Source organism: Rhinopithecus bieti, unplaced genomic scaffold (assembly GCF_001698545.2).
Source record: "Rhinopithecus bieti isolate Rb0 unplaced genomic scaffold, ASM169854v2 scaffold_29830, whole genome shotgun sequence".
Taxonomy (NCBI): domain Eukaryota; kingdom Metazoa; phylum Chordata; class Mammalia; order Primates; family Cercopithecidae; genus Rhinopithecus; species Rhinopithecus bieti.
Window position 1 is genome coordinate 1038774 of NW_016813163.1, and position 24852 is coordinate 1063625.

Here is a 24852-nt window from a genome sequence, read left to right on the forward strand (position 1 = left end):
AGGTCAGCAAACTGTTTCTGTAAAGGGCCAGGTTGGCATGGTGGCTGCAGAGTCTCTGTTGCAACTCACCTCTACCCTTGTAGGGTGAAAGCAACCATAGACATGTGAATGAATGAGTGTGGTTGTGTTCCAATAAAACTTTATTTACAAAAGTAGGCTGTGGGCCAGCCCCTGCTCTAGGCAACGAGGGGCTTGCAGAGATCTAGTGCAGGAGGGCCTTCTCCCTGCCACGCTATGTGCACCAGGGTGTCTTGAACACAGCGCTTCAGTGCATTCAGTGGGGTTGCCTGGGTAGGCCTTTGGTTGTGAGGTAGTTCTGTTTCTGAGTCGTTGATTTTGATATGCAAATGGCGTCTGGGACCCCTGGACTTACTTTTCACTCCCTCTCACTTTAGCCTTCTCTATCCTGCTGTTCACTTCACCTCCTTCCCCTAGCTCCTGCCGTCTTGTGAGTGCAACTTATCTTATACAATTCCTTTCTCTTCCTCTGAATCCTCCCAGCAGCATATAGCGCTAACTGACACCAAGTCTCCTATGTGTGCCCCTCAAAGTCCCTGGGGTTTGCGCATGCGTGGCTTCTCCGAGAACATGGAAAAGTATCCTTCCAGTGATCTACTCCAGCCCTTCCCGATCAGGGCTGGTGTAGCCATGTCTACCTTTTAATTACCTGGAAGAAAGTGGTCATCTGTGGGGAATGAAATATGACAACAGCACGAAGGTGGTGGGAGTCCTCTCTGATTCAGCACAGCTGTTTGCGGTGATGGAAGACTCTGAATTTCCTACCTGCTCACACTGTCCTCACACCAAAAACCCCAAAGACTTCCTTGATTTGAGGATTTCCTACCATTCTGAACAGAAAGCGCAAATGACCGAGAATTTCTTTCCAGGAGCCTAATTAACTGACCCTTCACGTCACAAGTATGAAAATACCAAGGCTAATTTGACTTTGTGGTGGGTTGCAGGTGACTCAGCTGTCTTTAGGCTTTTCTCAAATAACTTATTTACGTTTTCCAAGACTGAATGCCCTGTCAAGCCGAGGAAGAGTCTCCCAAAAACCATGCATTCATCAAAATCCTGGCTTATTAAGTCAACATCAAGATTTGTTAGCCTCAATATGCCTTTTCCACTTGATTTCGCCACTTTCATTCTCCTGCATGTGGCAATTAATCTCTGGAAGAAAAAAACCCACCCACCTGTGGTTTCAGGCCCAGGCTGCGTCCATATTCATGGCTGAAGGCCTGCTGCTGTTCCTTCTGTTGCCACTCAGTCTTCTAATTAGATTTCAGCTTTGCCATTTGTTTTCCTAGGGATGGACTGTTATTTTGCCACTTGCTCATTTGTATGTGTAACTTCTATGAATTAAAACAAGAAACTTCTAGACAAATGAAAACATGTTTTATTTACAAGAAAAAAGTCTGTACATTGTGTATACATAAAATATACAAAACCAAAATAGAAAATATCAAAGTGTTAAAATGTGTACAAACACTTTTAAAATGCGACTCCTGGAAAACTTCAAGCCTTAATTAGTTTGAAGAGTACACATTTCATTTTAAAAGTTATTATACAAAAGAATTCCCAAAGCTGTTAAAAAAGTTCACTGGTTTCCACTGGAAGAACTAAGTATTTCATCTAGAGTACAACAGGATTTGTTATAAATGTTAGATTTTAACACTCCCAGTGCAATTTCTTTGTTTCAAATCTACCTAGCAAGAAGACTATTTTCCATAGAACCAGTAAATGTTTCTTCTAGTCTTTGAAAGCCATGAGCGACAGCTAAGCTTCTCTTCAAAGTTCAGTGTTAAATCAGGCTTCTGACTAGGATACAATATTAAGGTAGTGTTCTACCTACATAGTGCCTTTTAAATAATTCTGTCAGACCATTTTAACGTATCCAAGATGTGCAGAGTATGAGTGTGTGGGAAGCGGTTGGCGGAGGACTGAATTTTTTTTTTAACAGAAGGACATATAACATTTGCTTCCTTCTCTTAAAATATTAGTGGTTACATAATTAAAATAAAATTTATAGTAAAGGTTTCAGTCAAAATATTGGTGAAAAGCAATATGAAACCAACCATGTTTGTAGATATGTATATACACAATTATATAACTATATCTACTACATGTACGCTTTTTATACTAAGAACTAGATCAATGTCTTTAATTCTTTAAATTTCATTAGCTCAAGTTTGAACAGAAACATGTTAGATTACTTTTTTTTTTTTTTTTTAACCAAAAGGCTTCATTCATTTAATAAAACAAGAACTTACATTTTATTTCCTTGAACGGGCAGAGAAATACCTTTCATTTATCAAGTGTGTAAATAATGCCCATGTGACACAAACATGCATAATAATCTCACAATGAGAATATCCAGAGTATAAAAGACAAGTTGAAACTCGGGAACGTTTTACCTAAGCAATTAATTTCCAGATAGAGTTGCCTTGATCAGTCATGTAACCACTGGGTAAGAGTTCTAAACTATCAGAAAGTCAGAAATCGAAACAGACAATACAATAGAACAGACTTGGAAGCTACCTGGCCAATAGGTTCACTCATGTCTCTCTGATAATTCCCCTGATCCCACCTCACTCCCTTTCTCTGTCTCTTACCACAGCGAAGCAGAAATTCAACCAGGTAACTGACCACATGTACTGCGTGTTGATCGATAAGAAAAAATGGAGAGAAAACTTGAATCATGGCATTTGTATGTATGAAATTCTTCGATCACATACTGGCACTCATCTAAGACTGATCCCACTTAATGCACCCGAACGGGATCTACCTAATTAATGCAGGAGATGTGTTACTGCTTAGAAGAGTCTACCAGCAGCGTAAGTATGATCTGTCCCAGCAGAATGACTTGGCTCATACACATGTAAGAGAGTGACCCAGCTACTTTGATTTCCTAATTTTGAAAATGCTAATGATTATTTTAGCACTTCTTTTTGTGCAGATGCTATGGCTACAATGACTGAGGACTACTGGAAAGTCCAGGGTTGATTAAGTGTCTAGCTGAGAGACCAAGAGGACCAGACACATGGGAAGTGCTCTTCCTCAAAGCTCTGCCTTCAGGCAGACAAGGAAAGACCTGGTCATTCAATGATGTATAAAAGCCCCCCTTGCCCATTTTAATGCACAAGCCTGATGCTGACATGCAACTTTTAATTGACCATCCCTTGGTCCTGAGCACAAAGTTCTCTGTAAGAGCAACTCTATAAGGACAGAGTGGGAAAGGTCAGCTCCCTGGGATGGGCATTGGTATTCCATGAGAACACCAGGTCTGTTAAAGGTTACCCGCCTGCTTGGTGTGACCGGCTGGAGAAATAAGTTAGGGAGAGAGAGTCTAGATGTGGTTGAATTGTCACTGCTGGTCAAAATTTGTTTCTTTGTGATAACAACAACAACAACGGGTGAAATTATCTTGAAATACAAAAGAATGTTTGTTGGTCCTGAGAGTGCAAAAAGGAATCCTTAACCGCTTTGGCTTGCACCGAGAGGATTTTTTATCAGCTTCCCTTCATAAGAGAGGATGGAGGATTTTGGAAGAGACAGAACCTGGGAGAAATTCAGTGAGCTGCCACTTATTGTTAACTACTCCACAGAAGAACTGTGTGTTTACTGGAATTCAGTAAAGGTAAGGATTTAGGCATGTAAAGATTTAGTCAATGTCTGGCAAAATACTGCCACTTAGGACCCATTTGGCTAATACTGGAAGTAGTCATCATGTTAACTATAACTGCCTAACATTTTTTAGAAGTTAAATAACTTAAACTTTTATAGAAGAATGCCCAGTCAATACTATATTAATATGTGTATTACATTTACTGACTGTTGAACAGACCCTGATTCCCAAGAGTCTTTAAGGCCATAATAAAAGCAAAAATTGTAATTAAATTTCTGTGGTACTCTTCAGTCTTTCTTGTAACCTCAATGAAACTGAAAGTACTATTTTAAAAGTACAATGATTACAACAAAATTCTATTTAAAAATCTTTTAAGTGTGGGGTTCTGAGGCTTTTGAACTTGCATACTTACACTGACCCCAATAAATTCTCCTCTAACCAAGTTCTCATGTCAGCCAAGGGGAATTGTGCTGGATAGTAAGGATGCCTACAAGTAAATCCACTCGCAAAACTATAAAAGGAGCTTCAATAGTCAGGGGCATTTAATGGCCGGGAAGATCTAGAAAGATCCAAGGATTGTAGGGAGTAATATTCACCCACCAGAGCCACCTCACCCACATTCCAGAGTTGCTGAACTTATTACACACATGTAAACATAAGGACGAGACCAAGTTCTTTCAAGAAATTAGAAAGGAACGGCCGGGCACGGGTGGCTCACGCCTGTAATCCCAGCACTTTGGGAGGCCAAGGCAGGCAGATCACAAGGTCAGGAGATTGAGACCATCCTGGCTAACACGGTGAAACCCTGTCTCTACTAAAAATACACAAAAAGTAGCCGGGCGTGGTGGTGGGCACCTGCAGTCCCAGCTATTTGGGAGGCTGAGGCAGAAGAATGGTGTGAACCCAGGAGGCGGAGCTGGCAGTGAGCCGAGATGGCACCACTGCACTCCAGCCTGGGTGACACGAGACTCCATTTCAAAAAAAAAAAAAGAAATTAGAAAGGAACATGGCTTAACCATGTCTATTTAGACATAAGTTAATACATAGGACAAAGTTATCTATCCCTTCTCATAGACTTAATAACAAAACTCTCAAAATGGGCTTTTATTGGATATTGTTGTGATTAAAACTTTCCAATTTCTCCTTCACTATTATAATAAGCTATAGGAGATGTCTTGTTATTCAGCTCCATATCTGCTGAATAGACTAACCAAACAGAAGCCACCAGTCTCTGTAAGCCGTTCTTGCTCAAGAAAATAGTCCTGAGAACAGTCTAGAAACCAATCCTGAAACAAAACTTTTCCACTAAACTCTCCTGACATTCATACACTTTGCAAGGGAGAACGCCTTTAATTAAGCTGCTACTGTCATTGCAACAAGTCTTCACTGTACCATGGAGATACATTTTGGTTATACATTGAAATAATAGCATGTTTAATTAAGGTATTACAAAATGTTTCTGTTTCACTATATTCTTGGCAAAAAATGTTCAATGTATCAGTGACAGTTGAGATTTAAAAAAAAAAAGCCCTGAATATAGCTAATATATTGGGATGAAAATTTCCCTCTAGGTGCCTTTCTCTCTGAAGCATCTAGATATTTTCCTTGTTAATAAGCAATGCTTTCGCGTAAATGATTTAATTATATGGCTTTGTCACGCTGCTGACATAAAACATATCTGCGAAAGCAAGGATTGGATTCCTAAATGTCTGTAGGAAGATTTAGTGAAGATTCAGTGCTCATCACTGTTGAGCTCCCCCTGGCTGATAAAAACCTGCCAGAACCCATACAATAGACAGGCGTGCATCCCTAGAAGCACAGGGTGACGGCTCCAAAATCTTTCCTTCTAGTTCGGAAGGAGCGAGGTGTTTCCTGTCTTCCCCAGCATGGCTGTGCCAATTGTCAGGTGTGTCACTGACTATGCAAAAGCTGTGGGGTAGATCTGCAGGTGAGGAGGTATAAGGCAGAAAAGCCAGAACCAGGGAGTGTCCAGGGGCACCTGCAGCCCCGTGATTCTGCGTTACTTGCCAGTGATGTGCCTCCTGGTGCATGTGGTACTAATGCTCCTGGTTGAAATACTGCAGGGAGACAAAGAGCCTCCTCTGTGGTGCTATATGGAATTTGGCTTTTTCTTGGACCTTTCAAGGTGGATGTTTTCTGGTTTTAGAACTCCGTCTTGACGCACAGAAAGCAAAGCATTCAGTGGGCAATGGGAAGCAGAGATGAAGAATGCAACGGTTGGAAACACAAGCATTTGCCAGGATGTGCTGGGAATTTTTGCTGTTAAACACATCTGAGTGATAATTTCAATGTTTGTCATAAAACCTAGGATATTTAATGATGAAGGCATGTATCAGTGATGCACTCGATGCTGTAAATGATGTCCCTCAACTTGGATGTTTCTAAATATAAACCACTTCATGTGGTCGGGAGCATCACCAAAACCTATTACTGAAACCAACCCTGATGAGGGGTACTCATGGCAGAAGAATAAGTTGTTAACATTTCTGGAGGTACCATACCCATGGTCATACACATGTTTTCTTTATAGCTATCCTTTGTTCTGCATCTTTCTTGTGCCCTATTTTTTAAAAAATCCATTTTTATATTCAAAGCAGTAATAAATACTCAATGGCTTAGAAAGTGAAGAATTCTCATGACCACCACTAAATTACAGTTTAAAGACTCAAAACTACATTGTCTAAAATCTATCTTCAAGTATTCATTTGTGACTTTGAGTACAACAGTAGTACCTTATTGCACATTGATTCCCAAGAAACCCTTTTTAAGAGTGCGGAATGACCGGACTCGGTGCAGGGCAGTGCACCGTCTGGAAGCCGGGTAGAACCACCTTGCCCTTGCGATGCAAATCCCCCTGCGTGCCCGTGTTCAGGCGTTGCACCAGAAGCTTCTCATAGAGCAGCGGGTGGTACGCCCCGAGGGTGCAGGCTGCGTCGTAGTACAGCTCGTGGTAGTGGCACAGCTCCGTCTGCCGCACGGACGGGATGTATTCGTACACGTGCACCTCTCTGCACATGGACATCATGATGAGGATTCCTGACATGAAAATGAAAAATTAGAATCTAATGAACAACTCCACATGAGAGGAATGATTGTTTTGTAGGAGGAGGTGGCTGTGATGGGGTATGACTATGGCCAGAGACACTTGCTTTGCATTCACTTTTTTGTTATTGTTACATTTGCAATGTTATAACTTCCATTAAGTGGTGTGTATGCAGTTCATGGAGTATGGGTGCATATTAAAATGTAATATTATATACATATATTTATTCACTCATTCAATTTATCACTGTGGGCCTGGTAAGGAGAGATGAAAAGAAGTCAGTGAACTTAAGGGAACCACACTCTAGTGACAGATTTGCAACCCCCAAATCAGAGTCTCCTATATCACATTCTACACACATGTCCCATCTGGTTTGCAATGGTGGGACTGTTACGTTCCAAAGAAACAAATACTATAAAAACTAAATTATAAAATAGTTGCTTGATTATATATTGACTATAATACAGTTGTTCGAAGAGTTGTAACATAAAACGGTACAATGGACCAGCTCTTATAAAATACCATAGTTCTCTGAATGGAAAGAAATGGAGTTAGAGGGATACAGAGTTTAAGATTCATATTAACAAAATTATTTTTCTCACTGCACTATCACTGCTAAAGGTTTAATTTTTTCATGTTTCAAATAAACAGCTATAACAGCTAATCATCACTGAGTACATTTTATTCTTTTTTTTTTTTTTTTTTTGGAGACGGAGTCTCACTGTGTCACCCAGGCTGGAGTGCAGTGGCGCGATCTCCGCTCACTGCAAGCTCCACCTCCCAGATTCACGCCATTCTCTTCCCTCAGCCTCCTGAGTAGCTAGGACTACAGGTGCCCACCACCATGCCTGGCTAATTTTTTGTATTTTTAGTAGAAACAGGATTTCACCGTGTTAGCCAGGATGGTGTCAATCTCCTGACCTTGTGATCCGCCCACTTCGGCCTCTCAAAGTGCTGGGATTACAGGCGCGAGCCACCGCGCCTGGCCTGAGTACATTTTATTCTTGATCTAGACTAATGGCTTTCTTTCTTTTCTCAACACCATCAGTGCCACTATTAACTTGAAAGTTAAAAAAAAAAATGCTTATCTGCTTTCTGAAAGGGATATCCCTTGTTATAAAAAACAAAGCAGCATGGTTATTCTTGTTTTATAGCCAATATTTATCTGAAGATGACAGTAATATTCCCGAATTAGTCAACCACGTGTGCAACACAGAAATCCCGTATCAGAGGAGTCCTGTATAAGGGACACTGGGAGAGAAGAGAGAAGGGGCCTAATTTTGCCGAGGGGATCCAGAAAGGCCGCACAAAGGTGGAGAAGTGTGAAGCTCAAGGGGCTGCCTGGTAGAAGGAAACAGGAGAAGTGATACTGCTCCAGGGACAGCAAGGATAGCTTGCGTAGAAGACGTCTGAGTCATGATACGGTATCATAGTTGAGAGTAAGAAGGGGATTATGCAGTTCAAATTCTATGCAGTCAAGTTGCTCTCAAGAGCGATGGTCAGAACCTCAAGTTACTGGATCAATTCCTCTTGTTTTTCTCCCAGGTCCTTCTACCAGTTTCCTTCCTTCTTCCATGGCTGCCTGGCTGCTGCTGCTCCCTTAGGTCAGCCCAAAGCATGTGATTCAGGCATTCAGGTGGCACCAATTGAGAACAAGGAAGCAGCACCCCCCCAGATGCTCGGAGTGTCTGCACCCGTGGAGAAACATGGACGCAGGTGGTCAAAAGTTTGCCTCCTGATTAGCAATGACTGCTCTCAAACATTTTTTCTCCCCTGCATAAAATCATATATAAGGAATTCACATGGTGAATGGTATCTGCCCATGGAGAATTAAATTATTTTATTTCCAGTCACTTGCCGACATGGTGAAATCCCATCTCTACTAAAAATACAAAAAACTACCTGGGCATGTGCCTGTATTTTTAGCTACTTGAGAGGCTGAGGCAGGAGAATCACTTGAGCCTGGGAGGCGGAGGATGCAGTGAGCCAAGAATGCACCACTGCACTCCAGCCTGGGCGACCGAGTGTGACTCTGTCTCAGAACAAAACAAAACAACCCACAGACAAACCTAAACCAACAAGAAACACTCTGGTGTGAATGTTCTCTGGTGGCTGAAGTTTTCCCAGAGCTGTGGAAAGTGTCTGTGGAGCTGAGGACAGCTTCATGCTTTCCAATCAGGGGCTACAGACCAAGTTGCTGTGCATTGCCTAGCGTTGGGGGCTCCCTCTCACCTGGGCATGACATCTGCTCTGCCAGCTCTGCACAAGGAACCACGCTGAAGGGGGTGGACTTCATCACGGGCATCATTAATCAATATATTTATTACAACACTTTCCTTGCACATGGCAGGGAGGTGGCTCCAAGGGTGTCTTTTGCACAAAGTCACTGTATAACCTAGCAGTGGAACTGTACCCAGAAACCACAATTCTTTGCTACTTGGGCATTTCTATGAGCTAATAACACAATGGCATCCATAAGGACTGGAGTCAATTGTGTTGGAGCTGTGACCTTTGCAACTCTGGTTCTTAAACTGGATGGTTTTTAAAGCCAATCATATACTTAGGGGAGTATGTTAGCCATGCAGTTGATCCTCCCCATAAAGCAGTAGTCCTCAAAGTTCAGCATAGAAAAGAACGACACAGGCAGCTTGATCAAATGCAGGTTCCTGGGACTTGTCTTCATTTCCAGAAATTCAGGTTCCATTGGTTTGTGCTGGGGTACAGGAATCTGAATTTTTAACAAGCATTCCCTTTAGGTGAAAGGCCAGTTAGAGAAAAGCTCCAAACTATCACAGACCAATGCTTTTGTAAAACACCATAATAAGGAATTATGAGAAAAATGATCACCTATTTGGATGCCATGCCTATGTGAAATTGCTGTAAGGTGTCTAAAGCCTTCCAGTTTCTACAGTCATCTAGTTGCAGAGCAGTAAGACATGTTCCTGGACCAGTGCTGGTCTAGTCTCCTGCTTTAAAGAAAAGGTTGTTCTAACACACATTTTTTGAGAACTGCTGAGGAATCCCTAAGTTGTCTCATAGGCAGGAAGACGTTCTGCACGTTGACAGCTAATCTAGATTTGAACTGCTACCAAATCCAAGTAACTCTGGGGAGTTTCCCTATACATCCTTGCTATCCTCTTGGACTCAAAGAGCTATCAGATGCTTGAATCTGATTGTTTTTCCAGAGAAAAATTTTACCCTTGCTGCTAGTTAACCGTTATATCTTAAATCATGTTATCTGCTAAATATACAATATAGATTTTGTCACAGACTATGCAAATAGTTATGCTTTCAATATATGTAAATAGGTACACTTTTAGTATTTTCTTATATAAGTACTCTATATTTAAAAAGAACTTCTTCAGCTTCAGAAATAGAGGGATTTGTCAGTTAGCTCATGGCAGTCCAAATTGAAAGCCAATAGATGCTATGAGAATGGGTGTTGGTCCTAAGTTTTCTGCACAGTTCTTCCTGATTTTTGCCTATTGGATACACATTTAGCAACAATGATTTTTCCATCTTGTTTTGTAGTCTCATGAATTTCTGGCTGCCTGAAACTATGAACCATGGCTTGGAGCATCCTAAAATTAAAGTAACAGTAGAATATACCCTGAGTGTTTAAGTGGCAGCCAGCTGCAGCCACTGATATGGAATTGGTATGGAGGCATCTTCAAAAAAAATGAAAAAATTAATTTAAAACTCACTATGGAGTAAGGCGTGCGGTGGCTCACGCCTGTAATCCCAGTACTTTGGGAGGTCAAGGCAGGTGGATCACTTGAACCGAGGAGTTTGAGACCAGGGTGGTCAACATGGTGAAACCTTGTCTCTAAAAAAAAAAAAAAAAAAAATACAAAAATATCAGCCAGGCATGGTGGCTTGTGCCTTTGGTGCCAGCTACTCAAGAGGTTGAGGTGGCAGGATCACTGTAGCCCAGAGGTTGAGGCTGCAATGAGCCATGATTGTGCCACTGCACTCCAGCCTGAAAGATAGAGTGACATCCTGTCAAAAAAAAAAAAAACAAAAAAAAACTAGTAATAAAAATAAAACTAATTGTGTTATGTGAAAGGTAGACAAGGAGATTTATGGTGTCAAAGATGTAGAATATTCTTTAATATTTTTCAGACAGCATGATCAATTCATTTAGCATATGCATACTTTGCTTTTTAATTTTCTTTAAGGCTGTTGTTACACATAAATTTGAGTTTAGATTCAGACTCTGTCATATAATAGTGCAAATTATTAGTATTAAATTTGATTCCATCTACACATCAATTTTCCTAAGAGTTAATAATAGTACTTAGTAATACACAAACACTTGAAGAATAAATTTCTTTATACTTTGCAAAAAAGAACTAGGTAGATGTCAATGTTTGGACATATACAATAATAACTCTTACATGGTTCAGAATGGGGTATGTGGGGAATAGATACTGCAGGCAGGCAGAACGGGGACAGGATTAGGGAAGAATAGAGTCTTTAAGTGCTGTTTGAGGCCTCCTCAATTAAATTAAACATCTATCGGCCGGGCGCAGTGGCTCAAGCCTGTAATCCCAGCACTTTGGGAGGCCGAAGACGGGCGGATCACGAAGGTCAGGAGATTGAGACCATCCTGTTAACACGGTGGAAACCCCCGTTCTACTAAAAAAATACAAAAAAAAAAAAAAAAAAAAACTAGCCGGGCGGGGTGGCAGGCGCCTGTAGATCCCCCAGCTAACTCTGGAGTGCTGAGGCTGGAGAATGGCCATAAACTCGGGAGGTCTAGGGTACTAATCATAAGAGTTTTAGAGCCCTTTTTTTTAAAAAAAAAAAAAAAAATTAAAAATCTATCAAACTGCCTACGGTACTAATCATCAGAGATTTAGAGCACCTTTCTTTAAAAATAAAACGAAATTAAACAAAACTAAAGATTTCACCTTTAAATTTAATGACAGGTAGAAGGCCCATGACCATTCTTAGGATGGCTTGAAGAAAGTATCCTAAACATCATACTGAGAAAAATGTTTATGAACTACCGTCAGATCTCTTCCGCAATGCCCCAATGCTGAGCCTTGTCATTCACAAATGACTACCAACAGCACACAGCTCTCAGATGAACTCTGCGTCACCACCATTAAGGTACTGTCAGTTCCCAACACACCCTTAGCTTCAACGATTCAATAGGAAGACCCAGCATCTAGCACAGAGTTTTACTCACGATGATGATGTATACAAAATGATACAAAGCAAAATCAGCACAAGGAAAAGGTGCACGGGGTAAAAAGTCCAGCGGACACCAGGTGCGAGCCTCAAGAATCCTCTCCCAGGGAGTGGCACAGGGACTGAACTCCGCCAGCACTGAGTTGTGACAATGGCTATGAACCAAATGTGTCTCCATCCCCCACTCACAGGTTGAGATCCTTCCTAATCCTTAATGTGATGGTGTTAGGAAGTGAGGCCTTGGGAAGTGATTAGGTCATGTGAGTGGAGCCCTCATGAATGGGATTAGTGCCTTTGTAAGAAAAGATGTTGTGGAGATGATTTCTCTCTGCAGCAACACCATGTGCGGAACCAGCAAGAAGGCTCCGTCTCCGAACCAGGAAGAGAGTCCACACCTGGAGCCAAATTGACCAGTGCCTGCTCTCTAACTTCTCACCTCCAGAACCATGAGACAGAACTTTCTGTTGTTTAAGACATCCAGTCTATGGTATTTGTTATAGCAGCCAGAAATAATGGAGACAACAACACAAATGAAATGTTGCCAACCAGGGAAGCTTTTCAGAGACTCGGTACTCAGTGTTTTTATTTGAAACTGGTCATGTCAGCAGTCTCTGGCTGGCGTGTACTAAAATTCCAGACTCTCGGAAGGAAAGCAAGTATACAGCATAAAACACATTTCTTGCATAAACAGTACACACACAGTGAACAATGCTTATCAATTAGAGGGGTGGGAACCTTCCCAAAAAATCCAAGTTCCCAGACATCAGCCAAGGACCAGTCTTGCAAGCACGCCTTCCTGAGGATAAGCAGTCAAGCTGTCTGCGTTGTCTTTTCTGCCCCGATACCATATATGCACAAATTCAAAGTCTCACATTACTTCGTAATCATTTCCCCATGCCAGATTGATGTGGGGAATTCACATCTGGTTATGCTAAAAATGTTATTGATTCTTTTTTTGTTTCCTCTCTTATGTCTGCTCAGGACGACCCAAAATGCAAGAAGAATACCAATCATCTAATAATATGCAATTCAGTAAAGGACAGCTTGTAAAAAGCATTTAAGAAACTTTTATGTTAAGTAATTTTGTTTAAGGACTACCAAAAATTAACAACTTTAATCACTAATAAAAGTTTTACTGCTTTCAACATGAGGCTGGACTTTTGATAGGCAGATCAAGATTTAGACACTTTTAATGTATTTTCCAAGCCAATCAAATGGGTGTGGGACCAGCTGTTTAGAATCTTTAAATGGTATGAATGTTAAGTTTCTTATATGGCCAGTTTTTACAAATGAGTCCATATGAGGGATTCATTTGAAGAAAATAAGCATTAGTATTTTCTAGGCAATTATCACTCAAGAGGCATTCATTTGCTAAACTGTATGCTTTTAAACGTTGTATAATGGGCCAGGCGCGGTGGCTCAAGCCTGTAATCCCAGCACTTTGGGAGGTCGAGACGGGCGGATCACGAGGTCAAGAGATTGAGACCATCCTGGCTAACATGGTGAAACCCCATCTCTACTAAAAAATACAAGAAACTAGCCGGGCGAGGTGGCAGACGCCTGTAGTCCCAGCTACTCGGGAGGCTGAGGCAGGAGAATGGTGTAAACCTGGGAGGCGGAGCTTGCAGTGAGCTGAGATCTGGCCACTGCACTCCAGCCTGGACGACAGAGCGAGACTCTGTCTCAAAACAAACAAACAAACAAACAAAAAAACCCAAAAAAAAGTTGTATAATGCAAGACAATTATCAAACCAATTAAAAAGCATTTCTACTGGTCTTTATAAATGTCATGTTATATGATTCAGCATAATAAGCGGAATGAGCACTTATTTGTTCTAAAACCTGAATAAAAGGCAAACTTTGACACATGTACAGATTATCACAAATTCTAGATGGCTGAGGTTTCCTTTATACATCTTTAATTGGCATATATAGATATATTTGATGTGTTATCAGAGTCTAGTATAATCATTTAGCATTTAGCTTAACTGTGGTTATGCCAAAACTATCTTGTTTTTCACTTGGCAGAATATTTAAAATAACATCCCAAATCATTGAGAAAAACAAAATTTTCTCCTTGATGAAAATAGCCTTTCATTAAATAGCCAAATGAGCTATGGATATAAAACAGAACATAATACAAATAACAGAAAAACTACCAGTTTAAATCAGTTGTAATAAACACTTGAACATAACTCACACATGAAGTAAATTAGCAGTTTCTAAGAGTCACCAATAGAACACTGCAGAACACTTTTCTGAATGAGGGGTGAGGGTGAAAGGCTAAGTGTATTAAATATGCCAGGTTAATAAAAGCAGCTGTTTTGTGGTTTCTCCTTAAATTCAATCATAAAATGGAAAATAATGAGAGCTACACTTGAGATTCTTGAAGAGATAAAAGTGACTTTTTAAGTGGCAGTTCTAGAAAATATTTGTAACTAAAAGATGCTTTGGAAATTTGAACCTGATGTAATTTAAGAAGACTCTACCACCCTAAACAAAATAATATAATGCAAGAATAATACTGGAAGGTTAATTTTTAGCTCATTATTTCTTGTTATCACACACTCAGGATTCATTATTTACAGGAAAATACAAAAAGCTGTTCCTAACCAACAAAATTGTGACACATTTTACACAATCCTAAATATAGATGTTAAGTAGCTTATTATTTTGTGCTAATGTTCTGAGTTTGGGTGACATATTAAAAAATGGGATTCCAAAAACCAATATAAAATGGAAAAGAAAGAAGTTATGACATGTTTTTAAGCCTATTATTCTTGTGCATATATAAATTAGCCTGAAATTACAGTGTTTGCACCTGTAAACTTCAGAAATATTAGTTATAATATTATGAGTAGTGGTTGCGTTAAAAAAAAAAAGGGTGGGGTGTTGGTGGCTTCTGCAATAAAAAGAATTGGAAATTGTACCTTAAAAAGGAGTTCCACGTCCGTGTATATGTCAGGCGGAGCCCCTGGCTACAAGGTCTGTCTGCCTGTCAGCACTCAGGCTGGGAGCCAGGGTGGGTGAGGCTGGTGCCTGCTGGTGTGCCTGGATGCCCTACTGCATGCAGATGGCAAACCCATCCAGCCATGCTTGAAGACCCCAGGTGAGATCACTCAACTATAAAAATATGTCATTACGTGGGCAAAATAGAAGCTGCAGGACTCCAAGTAAATTATTCCTTATCCTCAGTCAGGCACAGTCAAAATGACTTCATTGCACGGAATAACAAGGTAAAATCTCTAGTATCTGACTAGGGATGAAAGAGAGAAATGCTCTTCATATGTGAACAAGTAGCTCCCAATGGGCTGAGTGTAAGGAAGCTAATAAGATGGAGAAGTTGTTCCAAAGAAACGAGTCCTTATGGATCATCTAAATTACCCTGATTCATGTTACATCTTTTTAGTTTTAAAAATACGTGTGCAGTCCAGTAATAGGTGTATGAATTCCTTTATTGCTTCTCTAGAGAAGGAGATAGTACATGCAATCCAATCTAATGTATCTACTAGTGTACTTTCTTCTGTGAACCCACAGGACAAATATGGAGTCTAATTAGAAACTCAACTACATAATTCTTGGGAAAGCAATATATCAGCTCTTATCAATAATCACTAGAATGTCATACCCTTTGCACTGGCACTAATACTCCTGGGAATTTATCTTAAGGAAATAGTTTAAAGAAAAGCCTATATAGTCACATACTGCACATAATTTGTATTAACACATAAATATAGTAATGACTTGTCAACATAATTGTTTGATAATATGAAGCACTCTGAAACAACCAGAATACTGAACAACTAACAAAGGCATACATTATGATACACCTGTTTGATGTAATTATATGATCTCTGTAATAGCAAAGAAAACAAAAGTCTATTTTCACCTTGATTATAGGTCTTAATGAAAGAACAGTCCTTTTCTGTTTGGGAAAGAGTCTTATTTGACCTGGCATAAGTTTTTAGATGACACACATTACAATAACAGCAAATAGTAAATATTAGTTATTGTGCTTAGGCACATGGTAATTCAAAGTTAAAGGTACTATCAGCATCTTCATTTTATAGATGAAGGAACTGAGGTTTAGAGATGCTAAGTAACTTGTTCAAGGTCATATAGCTATTCAGTGGTAGGGCCAAGATTTGATTCTGGTCTCTGTAGAATCTAAGGTCTTAGCCACAGTGCACACATAAAGTGACAAGCCAGGAGGGTGGCCACCCTTCTACATATGACACCAGTTAAATCAAAGGTGAGAATCTGTAAGATGATATAAATTACAGCCTCCCATTCATTCAATTTGTTTTTTCATTCAGGGAACACCGTGCACTAGGCTGTGGTGCTTCACAGTGAGGGAGCCTCGTTCATTACAACAATGTTAAAGATCTGGATGTGGTCAAGATTTGGAAGGGTATACACTGAAGTCAAGTCAGGATGGCAGTACCAGAAAGTGGGGTGGAGTTACTTGGTGTTTCAAAAAATGTGTAAACATTTAGTTATATTGTTATTTTCTTTCTTTTTATAAGGACTGCAAGGTTCTAGGGGATTATTCAAAAAAGTTGCAAAGAGAAACTAATGAAGTAAGGCAGAGTCATTCTCTTCCTTAAGGTTTGGTGAAAGCTTTGGACACATACTTATGTGAGGATAAATAGTAACTCTAAACCTCCTCCGCCTTACATATGTTAATAAAATGGGATTTCTTAAAAAGCTATCAGGCTTTTACTGAATTCCAAGTAATAATCTTGATACCAAAAGTCAAAACATATTTGCAAAGTTATGGTTTAAATGTTTTGTAAAATAATTATCAATAATCGATATGCAACTTTGAGTCAGGTTTCCATGATAAATTGCAGTAAAGAGTCAACTCTAATAATGATTCTTCAGAATATTTTGTTAGGTGGAGTTGCTCAGTAATAACAAAAATCTGATGTTAAAAACATAGAAAACATGATTAAAAAATATTAATTTAGAAATTTGAGAGGGCTAACTTCAGTAAACATTAGTTTTAAAACTTCAGTAAAGATATAGGGAGGCAGAGCAAGATGGCCGAATAGAATCCTCCACCAATTGTCCTCCCAGCAGGAACATCAAAGTCAACAACTATCCACATAAGAAAAGCATCTTTGTAAGAACCAAAAATCAGGCGAGTGATCACAGTATCTGTTTTTAACTTCCTATCACTGAAAGGAACACTGAAGAGAGTAGGAAACTCAGTCTTACACTGCCAACACCGTGCCTCCTCCATCCACCAGCAGGGAGGAGAACCTGTGCACTTGTGGGGAAGGAAAGTGCAGTGACTGGGAGACTTTGCAATGGAACTCGGTGCTGCCCTGTTACAGCAGAAAGCAGTCCCGGGCAGAACTCAGCCAGCACCTATGGAGGCAGCATTTAGACCAGCCCTGGCCAAAGGCAAATCATCCATCCCAGTGGTCACAATCTGAGTTCTGGCAAGCCTCACCACCAGGCGCTAAAGTGCTCCTGTGTCTTAAGTAAACTTCAATGGCAGTCTAGGCCACAAGGACTTCCGTTCCTGGGCACATCCTAGTGCTGTGCTGGACTCAGAGCCAGTGGACCTGGAGGCATGTGACCTAGTTGAGACACAAGCTAGGGCAGCCAAGGGAGTGCTTGTACCACTCTTCCCCCAGCTCCAGGCAGCACAGGTTGCAGCTCTGGAAGAGACTCCTTCCTTCCTTGTGAGGTGAGGAGAGGAGAGAGAAGAGTAAAGAGAACTTTGTCTTACAACTTGGATACTAGCTCAGCCACAGTAGGATAGGGCACCAAGTAGAGTCCTGAGGCCTCCGTTCCAGGCCCTAGCTTCTGAATGACATTTCTAGACACACCTGAGCCAGAAGGGAACCTGCTTCATGGAGAGAAGGAGTCAGTCCTGGCAGGATCCATCATCTGCTGACTAAAGAGCTGTTGGGTCTTGAATAATCAGCAGTGGTACTCAGGCAGTACTCACTGTGGGCCTTGGGTGAGACTCAAGAGCCATGTTGGCTTCAGGTGACACTCAGCATTTTCCCAGTGGTGGTGGCTACGGAGAGGAACTCCTGCTCGAAAAAAGGAGAAGGAAGAGTAAAGGGCACTTTGTCTTGCAGCAAAGATACCAGCTTGGGCAAAGTGGGGTAGAGTACCAAGCAGGCTCTTGGGGTGCCAGATTCCAGGCCTTGGCTCTCATACAGCCCTTCTTGACCTGCCCTGGGCCAGAGGGGGGCCCCCTGCCTTGAAAGGAGACTCCCAGGTCTGGTAGCATTTACCATAAGCTAACTGAAGAGTCCTTGGGCCTTAAATGTACATTGGTGGAAGCCAGATAACGCTCACTGTGAGTCTGGGCTGGTAGTGGCCATGGGAGACACTCCTCTGCTTGTGAAAAGGGGAGAGAACAGTGGGGAGGACTTTGTCTTATGCCTTGGGTGCCAGGTTGGCTGTACTAAATACAATACCAGGTAGACTCCTAGGTTTCTGACTCTAGGCCCTGGCTTCCAGATGGCATTTCAAGACCCACCTGGGGCCAGGGGGAACTCATTGCCCTGAAGGGAAGGACATAAGCTGGCTGGCTTCATCATTTGCTGATTGTAGAGTCCTGGGACATTGAGTGAACATAGGCAATAGCCAGCCAGCGGTTACCATGGTCCTTAGGTGAGACCCAGTGCTATGCTGGCTTCAAATCTTACCCAGTTTAGTCCCAGTGATGGTGGCCACAAAGGTGCTTTTGTCCCCCATTCCCCAGTCTAAGCAGCTCAGCACAGAGAGAAAGACTCCGTTTGTTTGAGACAAAGTGAGGGAAGAGAACAAGTCTCTGACTGGCAATCCAGAGAATTCATCTGGATCTTATCCAGGACCACCAAGGCAGTACCTCTACAAGTCTGCAAGGGCCAGAGTGCTACTGGGCTCAGGGTGCCCCTTAATGCAGATACAACTGAAGTGACCAAAAACTTAGATCATATACCATACAACTCCTTTCAAAAACCTGGAAAGCCTTCTCAAAAAGGCTGGGTACAAACAAACCCAGACTGTGAAGACTACAATAATACCTAACACTTGAATGCCCAGACACCAGAAAACATCCACAAGCCTCAAAACCATCCAGGAAAATGACCTCATCAAACAAATTAAATAAGGCACCAGCGACCAAACCCAGAGAGAGAGACATATGTGACCTTTGAACAGAAAATGCAGAATAGCTCTTCTGAAGAAAGTCAGTGAAATTCAAGATAACAGAAGGAAGAAATTCAGAATCCTATCAGATAAATTTAACAAAGAGATTGAAATAATTAAATACAATCAGGCAGAAATTCCAGAGTTGAAAAATGCAATTGACATACCAAGGAATGCATCAGGGTCTCTTAATAGCAAAATTATTCAAGCAGAAGAAAGAATACTGAGCTTGAAGACAGGCTATTTGAAAATATATAGTCAGAAGGGACAAAAGTAAAAAGAATAAGAAAGAATAAAGTACACCTGCAGGATCTAGAAAATAGCCTCATAAGGACAAATCTAAGAGTTATTGATCTTAAAGAGGAGGTAGAGCAAGATATAGGGCTAGAAGGTTTATTCAAAGAGTTAATAACAGAAAACTTCCAAAACCTAGAGAAATATACCAATATTCCAGTATAAGAACACCAAGCAGATTTAACTTGAAAAAGAATACCTCAAGAAATGTAATAACCAAACTACCAAAGGTCAAGGATAAAGAAAGGATCCTAAAGGCAGCAAGAGAAAGAAAAACAAATAATAATAGCATACAATGAAACTCTAATATGTTTGGTAGCAGACTTCTCAATGGAAACCTTACAGGCCAGGAGAGAGTGGCATGACATATTTAAAGTGCAGAAGGAAAAACAAATACACTTTTATCCTAGAATAGTATATCCAGCAAAAATATCCTTCAAACATAAAGGAGAAATAAAGACCTTCCAAGACACACAAAAACTGAGGGATTTCAACAAAACTAGACATATCCAACAAGAAATGCTAAAGGGAATTCTTCAATCTGAAAGAAAAGAATGTTAATGAGTAACAAGAAATCTGAAGGTACAAAACTCACTGGTAATAGTAAGTCCATAGAATATTATAATACTTAATTGTAGCCTGTAAACTATTCATATCTTGAGTAGAAAGACTGAAAAATGATAAAAAATAATAACTATAACAACTTTTCAAGACACAGACATAAAAAAAAGATATAAAGAAAAACAACAAAAACTTTAAAAGTGGGAGGATGACATTAAAGTGTAGAATTTTTATTGGTTTTCTCTTTATTTATGCAATCAGTTTTGTCATCAGTTTAAAATAATGAATTGTTAAGATATTATTTGCCAACCTCACGGTAACCTCAAATTGAAAAACACGCAACAGGTACACAAAAAGTAAAAAGCAAGAAACGAAAATACCACCAGAGAAAATCACCTTCACTAAAAGGAAGACAAGAAGGAAGGAAAGAAGGAAGAGGAGACTGCAAAAACAATCAGAAAACAACAAAATGGCAGGAGTAAGTCCTTACTTATCAATAATAACACTGAATGTAAGTGGACTAAACTCTCCAATCAAAAGACACAGAGTGGCTGAATGGATAAAAAAAACAAGACCCAGTGATCTACTGCCTACAAGAAACACACTTCACCAATAAAGACACATATAGACTGAAAAGGAGATAGACAAAGACATTCCATGCTAATGGAACCCACTTCCCAACTAAAAGCAGCAGTAGCTACACTTGTATCAGATAAAATAGATTTCCAGCCAAAAACCTATAAAAAAAAGGACCAAGTAGGTCATTATATAATGATAAAGGGGTCAATTCAGCAAGAAGATATAACAATCGTAAATATATATTGGACCCAACACTAGAGCACCCAGAACCACAAAGCAAATATTACTAGAGCTAAAGAGAGAGACCCCAAAACAATAAAGGCTGGAGACTTTAACACCCCACTTCCAGCACTGGACAGATCATACAGACTGAAAATCAACAAAGAAACATTAGACTTAATCTGTATCACAGACCAAATGGACCTATAATTATTTACAGGACATTTCATCCAATGGCTGCAGAATACACATTCTTTTCCTCAGCACCTGAATCATTCTCAAGGATAGACCATATGTTAGGGCACAAAACAAGTCTTAAAAAATTTGAAAAAAACTGAAATTGTATCAAGTATCTTCTCTGACCACCATGGAATAAAACTAGAATTAACAAGAGGAATTTTGTAATTAAAAAGATGAATTTTGGAAACTATATAAACACATGAAAATAAAATGGTATTCTCCTGAATGACCAATGATCCAGTGAAAAAATTTAGAAAAAAATTTTAAAGTTTCTTGAAACAAATGATAATGAAAACACAACATATCAAAACCTATGAGATAAAGCAAAAGTAGTAGTGAGAGGAAAGTTTATAGCTATAAGCATCTACATAAAAAAGTAGAACAACTTCAATGAAACAACCAAATGATGTATCTTTAAAAAGTAGAAAAGCAAGAGCAAACCAAAACCAAATTTAGTGGAAGAAATAATAAAGATCAAGCAAAATAAATGAAATTGAAATGAAGAAAATGATACAAAGGTCAATGGAACATAAAGTTGGCTTTTTGAAAAGATAAACAAAATTGAAAAAATCTTTAGCCAGACAAAGATAAAAGAAAAGACCCAGATAAATTAAGTCAGAGATGAAAAGGAGACATAATACAACTGATGTCACAAAAATCCAAAGGCTCATTAGAGGCTACTATGAGCAACTATACACCAATAAATTGGAAAACCTAGAAAAATGAATACATTCCTAGATGCATACAATCTAGTAAGACTGAGTTATAAGGAAATCCAAAACCTGAACAGACTAGTAACAATTAATGAGATCAAAATTGTAATAAAGTTTCCCAGCAAAGAAAAGCCGAGGATTCAATGGCTTTATTGCTGAATTTTACGAAACATTTAAAGAAGAACTAATACCAATCTTACTCAAACCATTCTGAAAAATAAAGGAGGAGGGAATACTTCCAACCTCATTCTACAAGCCATCCTGATACTAAAACCAGAAAAAGGCACATCAAAAAAGAAAGCTACAGGCCAACATCTTTGACAAATATTGATTAAAAAAATCCTCAATAAAATACTAGTAAATTGAATTCAACAACACATTAAAAAACCATTCATCACAACCAAGTGGGATTTATCCCTGGAATGCAAGGATGGTTCAACATACACAATCAATCAATGTGATACATTAACAAAATGAAGGACAAAAAACATATCATCATTTCAACTGATGCTGAAAAAGCATTTGATAAAATTCAACATCGTTTCATGATAAAATCCCTTCAAAATAGTGGGAATAAAAGGAACATAATTCAACACAATAAAAGCCATATACAACAGATCCATAGCTAGTATCATAATGAATGGAGAAAAATTGAAAACTTTTCCTCTAAGATCTGGAACATGGCAAGGATGCCCACTTTCATCACTGTTATTCAACATAGTACTGAAAGTCCTAGCTAGAGCAATCAGACAAGAGAAAGAAGTAAAGGGCATCCAAATTCAAATAGAGGCAGTCAAATGATCCTTGTTTGCAGATGACATGATCTTATATTTGGAAAAACCTAATTAGAACTGATAAACATTCAGTAAAGCTGCATACAAAATCAACATACAAAAATCAGTAGCATTTCTATATGCCAACAATGAAAATCTGAAAAAGAGATCATGCAGGTAATCCTATTTACAATAAGTACAAATAAAATACATAGGAATTTACCAAAGAAGTGAAAGATCTCTATAATGAAAATTATAAAACATCCATGAAAGAAGTTGAAGAGGCCACAAAAATATAGAAATATATTCCATGTTCATGGGTTGGAAGAATCAATATTGTTCACATGTCCATCTGACCCAAAGCAATCGACAGATTCAATACAATCCCTATCAAAATACCAATGACATTCTTCACAGAAACAGAAAAAACAATCTTAAAATGTATATGTAATCACAAAAGACGCATTCAATAGAATGACCCAGAATAGCCAAAACTATCCTGAGTGAAAAGAACAGAACTGGGGGAATCACATGACCTGACTTCAAATTATACTAGGTTGGTACAAAAGTAATTGTGGTTTTTGCCGTTTTTGCCATGCAGTTTCTCCATTAATAAGAATCTTATTAATATTGAAGTAAGCTTGTAATAAAAGCATAGTTTAATTTCATATTAGAATGTGTTTATATTGTGTCAATAATATAATTGTTCACATGTTTTGGAATTCATTTATTATAAGGAAAACAGAACCATTCTTATCTTTGATAAATTTTCTGTGTTCGTAAATTGCAAACTTCTGAAATCAGGTGTTTTTCCAACAATAAAATGACTTTTGTTGAAGAGGTTCTTAGAGTTTGCTTTCTTCAATGCTAGGTCAATGTGTTCTTCAAATTTTGAAACTTACTATTCTTTCTCTTTAAGCAGAAAAGGAAGCCCTGTTATTTTCAGAAAAACAGGAAGAATTTATTTGGTTACAAACTAGGTATTTCTGTCCAAATCTGATTTCACTAGGAAATCTGATTTTCTTTTCCATAGGAAATAGTGCACAGATCTTACAGCACCAAAGAAAAAGCTCAGCCCTGCCTATGGGGTACTGGATCAATGACGATTCTGATGTCACAATATCTCCAGGCCTACTAACCAAGAAACATTCAGACTGGTGCACTGAATAGAAGTTGCTTCTATACTCCTTTTCCCTTTAATATTTATTGCTTTCCTTTTCCCAGCAGAAAACACATGTGCACGCATGCACACGCACGTGCACACACACACACAGAGAGAGAGAGAGAGAGACAGACAGACAGACAGACAGAGTTCCTAATCCAATAAGGCAAGACCATGTGATGTATGAGCCATCAAAGAGACTACTGGCACTGGGCTAGGGGTTGCTAATGAAAGTGCAAAAAGTATGTTATGCTGTTTGAGAGGAAGGTGTTGGCTGAATGTTTTATTCCATTTGGGCTGCTGTACCAAAATGCAATAAACTGGGTGGCTTATAAATGACAATAATTTATTTTTCATAGTTTTAGGGGCCTGAAAGTCCATGAACAATATGCAGCAGATTCAATGCCTCGTGAGGGCCCACTTACTGGTTCATTGATGGCCATCTTTCTGTTGTGTCTTCACAGTGAAAGAGGCAAATGAGATGTCTGGGGTCTCTTTTACAAGGGCACCAATCCTATCCATGAGGGAAGCTCCACCTTCATGACCTAATCACCTCCCAGTGGTCCCACCTGCTAATATCACCTTGAGGGTTAGAATTTCAACATACAAATTGTACAGGGAGAAACATTCAAGTCGACCACACCGAATTTCATCTGCCCAAATGTTAGTGAGAGAATGCCTTCCTGAAATCAATGAGAGTTGGAACTTTGCTTGCTTTTTACAAACTTATACCCCACTAATCAGTATATCCAAGAATCTGGGTCCCAACTTGATAGGAACAAACAAAAATCCACTTTTGAGGAAAACATTTACAGTCCACACTGTTATGTATGTCATTTGACAATAAGTTTTAAGGACAAAACCTGAGTTCATTAGTAAAGTGAGTAAATTTTATAGTTATGTCTTCCAAAGAAACAAAAAGAATAATTGTATTATTAAAAGACACAGACTGGCAAACTGGATAAAGAGTCAAGACCCATTAGTCTGCTGTATTCAGGAGACCCATCTCACATGCAGAGACATACATAGGCTCAAAATAAAAGGATGGAGGAAGATCTACCAAGCAAATGGAGAACAAAAAAAAGCAGGGGTTGCAATCCTAGTCTCTGATAAAACAGACTTTAAACCATCAAAGATCAAAAGAGACAAAGAAGGCCATTACATAATGGTAAAGGGATCAATTCAACAGGAAGAGCTAACTATCCTAAATATATATGCACCCAATACAGGAGCACCCAGATTCATAAAGCAAGTCCTTAGAGACTTAC

General features: G+C 39.4%; 1 protein-coding gene across 5 annotated transcripts in view; it reads right to left on the reverse strand.

Annotated features, from left to right (window-relative positions):
• Window positions 1-1373: 1373 nt before the first annotated feature.
• ST6GAL2 (ST6 beta-galactoside alpha-2,6-sialyltransferase 2) overlaps window positions 1374-24852 on the reverse strand; it is a 94644-nt gene continuing 71165 nt past the window's right edge. For 4 of the 5 annotated variants that reach the window (XM_017847746.1, XM_017847745.1, XM_017847744.1 and 1 more), the window contains exon 6: window positions 1374-6682. In XM_017847746.1, coding sequence (XP_017703235.1) covers window positions 6411-6682 — 272 coding nt within the window. In that variant the 3' untranslated portion in view covers window positions 1374-6410. Of the gene's footprint in view, window positions 6683-17847; window positions 17936-24852 lie in introns of all 5 variants that reach the window. The other variant, XM_017847747.1, reaches the window with a different exon arrangement.